Below are 9,160 nucleotides of genomic sequence, written 5' to 3'. Positions count from 1 at the left end.
GTTAATCCTCCAAATACATAGTTCTGATAATGTAGATCTTCCATTCAAAACACACACACTCTGATCTGGCCTTCAAAGCTCTCCTTGCTCCAGGGAATCTGGACAGTGCCTTATTCCTGTACTTGGAATACTCCTTGTGGTTTCTGACTGTGTGCTTTTGCTCAGACTTTTCCCTTCCTCTAGAATATCCTTCTCTTATCTCACACACAGGCACCAAACCTTCATACATTTTATTCAATACTCAGTTCAAATGGCAATGAAAACATGCAGGTTGTTTGCTATATATATATACATATATATTTATGAGAATCTGAAGGCTGAAAACAAACAGAAAATGCCAAATCCAGGAATCATTTAGGATAAAATTTTCTTTGGTCACTACCCCATAAGGAGCCTCTATGAAACATCTGGCACTAAGGTAGCACTTCCCCCATTGTTATTACTAAAAGGTTTGCTGTGAGGCAACATGAGGTTTATCTCAAACCTATGGATTTCAATAATATATGCTACAGCTGTCATTCATTAACTGAAATGATCAAGAATTATCTGTACTTTAACCATTTGGTGTTTTCTGTAATTATTTCCCACTTAATGATCTGAACCAAATTGGGTTGAGGGGGTGGGAAAAGGTGGGTGGTTAGAGACATGGGGCCCCTGAGGTCTGGTTTATCACCACCATTGATAATCCTCATTCATCTTTGGGACACTGCTCACAGGTATTAAAGATCCACCACATGCCCAGAACTTCTCAGCAGTCAGAAGCAAAACAACTAGAGCATGTGTCTTTTACACATCTTTCTCCTGTTAGCCCTTCCCCAATATTTAGAATAAGATAAAATGCTTTAAGCACTTGCTTTCTTGGGGAAGAGAGTCATGATGATCAGCAAGTGATCAAGTAATTCCTTTTCTTTCAAGTTCAAATACGAGGCTGACATTTAGTAGTAACGGAAAGAGAAATAGGCTGCCACAGTCCTGCAGTCACTGGCACCAACTTTCCCATGGACTTAAATTGTCTTGAGTTTTTGAGAGCCTGATTCCTTAGCCCTGGAGAGGTGAAAGAGAATGAGATAGAGGAAGGTAGTGAGAGGCAACGGGCAAAGGGAAATGTGTTTTGACCCAGCCTGCCTTCACTCTAACATTGAGATTGTCAGTGAGTCGTCTGCAGATGGCTTCCATGAAAACCATCTGGATACTTGTTTAAAATTCAGACTCCTGGGCCCTGCCTCAAACCTACTGAATCAACTAGTCTCCAAGGAGATGGCCTGGGACTGTGCATTGTTCATGGATACACCCAGTGATTCTTATTCTAAAGATTGAAGATCACTGTTTTAGGGTTGGTCAACTATGGCTTGCAGGCTGGTTAGGGCCTTCAAGCTAAAAATGGTTTTTGCATTTTTAAAAGGTTGTTAAAAAAAGAAGAAGAAAAAAAGTAGAAGAATATGCAACACAGCTCACAAAGTCTAAAACATTTATTATCTGGTCCTTTACAGAAAAGCTTGCTGACTCTTGTCTAGTACATCACAATTAAAAGGTTGTATCTGAATTTAGCTCTGTCACAGGCCTGCCACACTAACACAACTGATGCAGCAGATCTTAAAAAAAAAAAAAGAGAGAGAGAGAGAGAGACTAATGAAATACATAATGTCATCTTAAAACATATTTGTAATAATTACAAGGAGAGGGAGGAAATGTATAAATATAGTTCAACATTCTATAATGTCTTTGAAAATATATTTTCAACCATACAAGAATTCATAACTCCATTTCATTCTATTCTTCTATATAGTTATCAGGTGGCAATATGTCCCAAATTACCCTAGTAAAATCATTGCATGTATACTCTTTGTTAGACTATACTTGTCCCTGTACATTATTTTTGTCACACATATGAGGGAAAAAAATGTAAACCTATACCCCAAAATGACTGGGGGATGAAAGTACTATAAATTCTCAAAACAATATATTTGAAAATTATGCACAAAGGGAATAAAGGAAATAAAATTGAATTTGGAATCTTTCTACTTAAAAGGAGTTTAAGAATTATAGAACAGTTCCATCTCCTAAGAATCTTGGGAAAGAGGCTGTAAACTCACTTTGGGAAGGGTTCAGGTACTCTTACTGTGCCAAAGAGGCTCAGTGTTCGGGAATCATGCCAGTTAGATTCATAAAGTAATCCCAAAGAGGCATGCAATTACTTTAGGGGTGGTTTCTAGATGTTTGTTCTTGATATATATATTTTAAAAATTGTTTACTTTTGATGTGGAGAAAGAAAATTTATTATAGAATCTAGAAGTAAATATTGGCTTTTAAAATATATTGACTTGCAAATGACTTGTCTTTCAGGACTGTGAACTGAAATAGCTCACAAAAATTTTGTTTCCGTGTTACTTTTTCTTTCTCAGGAAAGAGGAATGTTAAAACCTAACTAGCAACTAACATTTTTTGATAAGGATTTAAACTCTATTACAATGTTAAGAAACAAAGTTTAAAACACCAGATAAAGCCTTGAAACCACGCATGCTTCACCATTTAATAAAATTATGACTCATTTCAGTAAGAAAATGCTTTTTTAGTAAGAAAAATGCTTTCTGAGCTAAGTTTGAACAGCCGGGGCACATGGGACACCCACAAACCCAGTCAGCAGAAGTCTCAAACTCCTATAAGATTAAAGGAAAATAAATTAGTGTGTACAGAGAATGAAAAAAAAAAATCCCCAATGGTACAAGTGTATAAACGGAAGTAAAACTAAAACTCCCCTAAAATCCCCCAATCATCAATCCTTATAAATTTGGCACTTATCTTCTCCCTTTACTTCTTCGGGAGCCCCCAGTTATATGAACACGCAAGTATTTTCGTGATTTTTATCTCGTAAAACAGTCCTAAACTACACTAAACGTGGATACCGATCTCTGTATCACAAACTGTTTTAACTTTTAAAATCATGCAAGCGCACATGGGGTTTCCTGAGCTCTGCTAGGGGCGGGCTGTTTGGAACCCCATGGATTTTGCAGGTGTGTAATCCGGGGGTGCGCGCTGCGTTCTGCAGGGCCAGAGATGTGTGGTGGACGCCGCCTGGGCCAGGCGGGGTGGGTGGGGCCGGGCGTGTGTCCCGATGAGAATGAAGGGCATGTGCAAAGGTGCTGTGTCGACTCCAGGATCTGGGTGGAGAGTGAAAGCTCCGCCGAGGTGCCCCATGTGTGAGCGGTGATAGCACCAGCTCCACTGGTATTTACAAGTGTTCTTAATCATCAAGTTAGAGATGTTCTTTACACACACACATACACACACACACACACACACACACACACACACACACAGTATATATATAAAGACCTATAAAGACCTAGCCAAATATCTTATGAAAACATATACTCCCATCCTCTACCCGCCAATCCAACATCCCCCCATCTCCAGGGAGCTGAGTTTTAAACTCTGCCTAAAATCCAATCTCAAATGCGGGAGTTCCACCCCCCAGCCCCTTGCGGCCCCCGCGACAGTGAGGCAGAGCCCTGCCAGCTCGATTCTGGTGCCCAGGAGTAAGCCGAGTGGGGCGCCGGTGGTGCGGCCACCGAGAAAGAGGGGAGGCTGCCTCAGTGGGACGTGGCGCGGGCCCGCGCGGCCGGTGCTGGGGAGCGGGGTTTGCGCAGGAAAACGCGCCGCCGCAGCCCCCGGCCGCCCCTCCCTGGCAGCCAGCTCCCCGCCCGCGCGCTGCCCGGGCCTCGCCTCGCGCCAGGCTCAGCTCCGCGGCGCGAGAGCTGTAGGGGAGCGGCGGCCCAGCGGGCCAGGCAACTCGGCTGGCGGCAGCCAAGGCGACCGCGGAGGCGGCGGGCAGGGCGCGTGCGCACTGCAGGGGCGCCAGATTTGGCGGGAGGGGGAGTGTCCAAAGCTCTTTGTTTGATGGCATCTCTGTTTACAGAGTTTACACTTTAATATCAACCTGTTTCCTCCTCCTCCTTCTCCTCCTCCTCCGCGACCTCCTCCTCCTCCTCCTCCTCCTCTTTCTCCTGAGAAACTTCGCCCCGGCAGTGCGGAGCGCCACTGCGCAGCCGGGGAGGGACGCAGGCAGGCGGCGGGCAGCGGGAGGCGGCAGCCCGGTGCGGTTCCCGCGGCTCCCGGCGGAGCCCCGCGCCCGCCGCGCCATGGCCCGGAGACCCCGGCACAGGTAACGGGGATCCCGGGCGGGCGGCCGCGGGCGGGAGCGCGCTGGGCGCCCGGCGCCCGGAGAGCAGGTGGGAATTCATTCCCGGATCTTCTGCGGGGCTGTCAGATCCTGCGAGGACCTAGAGCCCCTGCCTCGGCAGCAGAAGCCGCTCGAGAGTCTGATGAATGGCAGAGTCTATGCGGGAAATACAGCAGGACGTCGGGAAACACGCCCTGCAGCTCATTTTGCAAGTTGCACTAGGCTACATTTCTCTCTAGGGGGAAAAAAGCAACATGTTCCAGCCAGGGGCAGAGGGTGCCCACCAGCCTCCGGGAGTCCACTATGTCCCTCCCTGGCTTGATGCCGCGGGTGTCGGCGAGGGAGTCGCAGCGTAATTGCTGGATGCATTGCGATGTGTTTGGACTTGGAAGTGCAGAGCATATGGCAGATATAGGGGGGGATGCCGGATTGTTTAGTAGCTGTAGGTAGTTCATTTAAATTTCATTCATTCTTTATGGAGGCGAAGAAGAGTGTCAGCTGACAGGCGGCTGGAAAGAAGGATTGTAGGGGAGGAAAGGGTCTGAACATTTGCAAATTGTTTTAAGCCCTGGTTTTGAAGGTAGTAATCTTTATCTGAGAGGCTTTTATTTCTAATGCAAACATTGCACACGCGCCCGCGCCGCACATGTCACCGCACTTGGGGAGGCTCGCCAGGATGATGAGTGAAGTGCCCTTACAAATTTGACCGCACAGAGGGGAATAGGGAGCGGAGGAGGGAAATACTGGTCTGAACTGTCACTTGCTGGCGCTCCCGCTTGCACCAGTCTCTGGACTTCCCGGACTGGACGAGCCAGAGCTCCCTGCAAGCCGCCGGGTGTGGGGGGCTCGCTCGGCAGTGGTCACAGTTGCCACCCAACGGAAAGGGACAGAGGCGGGCAGCACCCAAAGCCGCTGCCGTGCAACCGGGACGCAATCCCCGCGAGCTCTTCCCCTGTGCAAGAGGTCCCGGCGCGGCGCGCACACGTGGACGTGGCTGAGGCTGCCGCTCCCCCTCCGCTCCCCCTCCGCTCCCTGCTCCCGCCGCCTTAGGTCGCCCCGGCGAAGGAAGGGAGACAGGATCCACCCTCACCAGGAGGTTCTGGGGAAAAGTCCCTGGAGAAAAAGGAAACCCACCCTCTTTTCCTCGGGTTGTTTGATTTTCTTGTGTTTATTTGTTTTTGAATCGGCGGTCGCTGGTCCCCTTGCAGAGCTGGGAAGTTGCAAAGAACGTGGTTGAGGGCCCTGCAGCAGCACCCTCGGCCGGGTCTGGCTTGGGCAGGAGCACCGCCAAGGCAGGGCCGCGCGCCGGACGGAAAAGGGAGACGACTTGGGGAGGTCTGGTTCTCTATGCCTCGCCAGGGCCTGGCTGCGCGGGGCAGGGGTGCTGCCCCCTCAGTGGTTTTATCTTCGCGTTTGGAACTTAACAGTTAGAGCAGCCGAGGTCACCTATTTTCTCCGAGGGCAGAAACTGGGAGGAGGAGGACGGAGCTGGGAAGGGGTGCTGAGAGGAGGAGCGGGGGAAGCTCGGCTCCCCGAGATCTCGACTGTCCCCGCGGGGCGGGGCCGCGCAGGTTCCCTATGGCTCCCAGGTAGCGGAGAGGCAAGGCGGCCAGGAGGGGCGGGAACCCTGAACCTGCCTCGTGGGGAAGAGAAACCCGGCTGCGGGTTCGAAGCCGTTTCTTGCAGGGCGAGCGTCAACTCGGCAGGGATTATTAACCAGGTCAGCGAAATGAGTTTGAACCCTTTTTCTAGAATCACAGTAGCGGCCACAAGGCACTTCCTCCCGCTCCCCTCCCTTTTCCCAACCCCCAACACTTCTTTTCTTTTTCGTTTCTTTGCACGGTTTGTTTCCTTGACAGAATGTAATATTCATAGTCGTACTCTTGTAACCACACCAGGTCTAGCAGGTGGGGAGTCGGATACATCAAGCTTGAAATGAGCCTTTGAAAGTCCTCTGACTGTTGGGTCTGAGATCTTGTCAGAGCTGCTAAAGGAAAAGTTATTTCAGGTCCCCAGTAGAAATTAATCATGCTACTTAGACGACCGGGACAATTTAGAGCAAGGAAGTCGCATGCAAAGCTCAAAGGCGAGCCCCCGCGCCTAGCCTGCTGCTGGACCCAGGAGCTAACCGTGTGAGCAGCCTTGGGCTCGCCCTCTTCCCCTCATGGACTCTTCAGGACCTGCGGAAGTCACACACCACGTTTTCACCAAGACTTTGCTTTTGCACATCTCTGTGCACATTTCTGCTAAATTTTTAAGAACCACGGAAGGCATGGAATTATTCCTTATTAGCACTGAAAAGTACCTTAGAAGTAGAATCCAAATCCTTCTGTATAGGCGAGGAACTGAGGTCGTGAAAGAGAGGAAGTGATTTGTCCAAGTCACTCAGCTAGGTGGAGGCAGAATTGGGACTGGAACCTTTGCCTCCAGAACCTTAGTCCTGTTTGTTGTCTGCTCTCTCACCTGACGTTGGCTGCCCTCTATAGGCGGCTGAATATGTTGCTTATTCCTGGGTGTTGAGCTGTTGCCAAGACAGTGGTGCCGAATTATTGGTTTGGAAAATGTAGTCTTCACTTCGGAAAATGTGTTCTCCAGATCCAGTCAAACCCCAAAAGTTAAATTCAGTTGAATCTATGGCTCCACTTCCAGATTATTCTGGTTTTCTTGATATCCTTGATATTTCATATATCAAGGTGCCACTTCATTTGGGGGCTTTCCAAGGAGTTCCCTATGAACATTTTAAAAGATGATGGACTTACAGCTCTGAATTTATAATAACATTTTTTCACCTTATGATGCTTGTGTTTTTTATTAAAGGGAAACTATTGTAATTATTATTCAGAAGTTGCTTAGATTGACCGTGTGGAACAGGATCAGCTTTTGTTTAAAAGGATGACACTCACTAAGTGAAAAATGGTTATAGATTATAAAGACACTTTAGCGGTCTTTTTTGGTGGTGGCATCTTACATTTGGATCACATCCTACTTGTTATCATGCATCCTGGACCTTCAGATTATTTCTGAGAACAATAGTTTTGAATTATAAGGACCTGAAATTTAGGATTTTCAGTAAACGTGTTTGCTTGCTTGTAAGGGATGGGTAATACATACTTGGAAGTTACCTTGGGAAGACAAAACCTACTATGAATATAAATTTCATTTTTTAAAATAATAATTTGCGTCGTGATATGGCTTTATATCATAATTTTTATTGTTCTCTAGTTGATGGATTTCTCAATATTACAACGATAAACTTCAGTGAAGCTTTTAAGATAGTATAGTTTTCCCTTATATATTAAGTTTTATAAGTAAAATTATAACTAAAAGTTAACTGGCTGTAAAATGACTCTTGTCTATTCATTATATGATTAATAAATGTTAAATATGGAGTTACTTTAAAAGTCGTCAAGCTTCATAGTTTTTGGTCAAAGAGACAAAAGAAAAAGCTCTTTTGAAAACAGCAGTGAGTTTTGTTAAAACCCGTCTGGGGGAAATCCCTCAGTTTTAATTAGATACATTTTAAGATCTTTCAAATACTGTTCAATTGGAGGTAGAAAAAAACATGAGTAAGATTCTATCACATAGCCTAATTATTCACTTAGTTACCCTGGAAACTGAGGATTGTAAATGTGGCCACAAGTTGAATCAGCTTGACCTGGAGTTTTGAACTGTTTGATATTAATGTTACTTACAAAGCAGGTTGATCACTTGCTTACTTATCCTTCCTCAGGTTTTTAAATCCTTTCCTCTTAGATTCTCCTAATCTTCTTATCTTTAAGGGATGACTATAATTATATTGTTGAGTGTATTACTTCTTGAATTTTTTTCTCTTAATAAAACACTAGCCAATTGGAATAACATAATTGAGTTGTTTATTGTTATGGGTAAATATTATTTAAACAATGTGACGTATGCCAAAGATTTTGAGTGTGTACTTATATAAAGGACATGGGCTCTCCTTCCTTTTACTGTCCTTAACATTAAGTTTTAAACTTGAACCTTCATTGGTTGGAAGGTTGCCAAGTGTGTAACTTGTCACTGGTCTAACATTAACAGCAGGTTTAAACATGCAGAGCAATAGAAAGTGCCAGGTCCTTTGCCGTATCTGTGGATACCAGTAACAGCAGAACCAGTTTACAATACTAGAGCAACAGAATTCCGAAAACAGTCTTGTTGTGCAAGTTTTCAGAAGTTTTTATCTTCTGTAAACTTTGCAAAGATTGTTGAAGAGTTTTTTGTGTAAGTCTTGTAATCCAATAGTTTAAATCCTTTTGTTTCAGTCCATGTCTGCCCGTTTTTATTTCTGCAGCATCTACAGTAGTGACGAGGAAGATGAAGACATTGAGATGTGTGACCATGACTACGACGGGCTGCTTCCCAAGTCTGGAAAGCGTCACTTGGGGAAAACTAGGTGGACCAGGGAAGAGGTAACTAATCACATAATCCAAACATGGAGAAAAACCTAGAGTATACCTCTTTATGAAAGACAAAATTTCAGCCAAACTACAGATGTTCAAACTTAATAGGCTCTTTGAAATCTTACCCTCGCTGTCTGTGCAGTCTTCTTACCTCTCACCACCACCCCTGTATGGACACTCCACTATCCTTTTCCAAACTCTTTGCGGTTGTTTGAATGTCCTCTCCTTGTTTTGTTTAATCGGTGCTTCCCTCTGCCTATTCTGTCCTTGTCACTTTGCCCCACAGCTTCTTACTACTTCATCATCACCTATGAAGCCATCACTTCTGTGGAGTCATTCCTGGCTTCCCCAGACAGATTGCATGCATCCTCCAACCACTGGATGCATGATCTTACTTATTGTTACTGTAATGTCTGTGCCTCTCCCAGTAGACTGTAAGTCTACTGAGGTCAGGGCTAAATGTCTATTCATTTTCGTGTTCCCTGAACCTAGAATTGATTGCCACAAAGTGGGATGGTAGCAATTATTCCCTGAACAAATGAATGAATTGCTATTTCCAAAA

At 45.6% G+C, this 9,160-nt stretch overlaps 1 protein-coding gene across 4 annotated transcripts in view; it reads left to right on the top strand.

The window, feature by feature from the left end:
• The first annotated feature begins 3,937 nt into the window (after positions 1-3,937).
• The window catches only part of MYB (MYB proto-oncogene, transcription factor), a 32,015-nt gene continuing 26,792 nt past the window's right edge, over positions 3,938-9,160 (top strand). For 3 of the 4 annotated variants that reach the window (XM_064486668.1, XM_064486667.1, XM_031456377.2), the window contains exons 1-2: positions 4,019-4,162; positions 8,490-8,607. In XM_064486668.1, coding sequence (XP_064342738.1) covers positions 4,140-4,162; positions 8,490-8,607 — 141 coding nt within the window. In that variant the 5' untranslated portion in view covers positions 4,019-4,139. Of the gene's footprint in view, positions 4,163-8,489; positions 8,608-9,160 lie in introns of all 4 variants that reach the window. The other variant, XM_031456380.2, reaches the window with a different exon arrangement.

This window comes from Camelus dromedarius, chromosome 6 (assembly GCF_036321535.1).
Source record: "Camelus dromedarius isolate mCamDro1 chromosome 6, mCamDro1.pat, whole genome shotgun sequence".
Lineage (NCBI taxonomy): Eukaryota > Metazoa > Chordata > Mammalia > Artiodactyla > Camelidae > Camelus > Camelus dromedarius.
The sequence above is the reverse complement of the archived record's forward strand: the minus strand, read 5'-3'. Positions and strand labels throughout refer to the sequence as shown.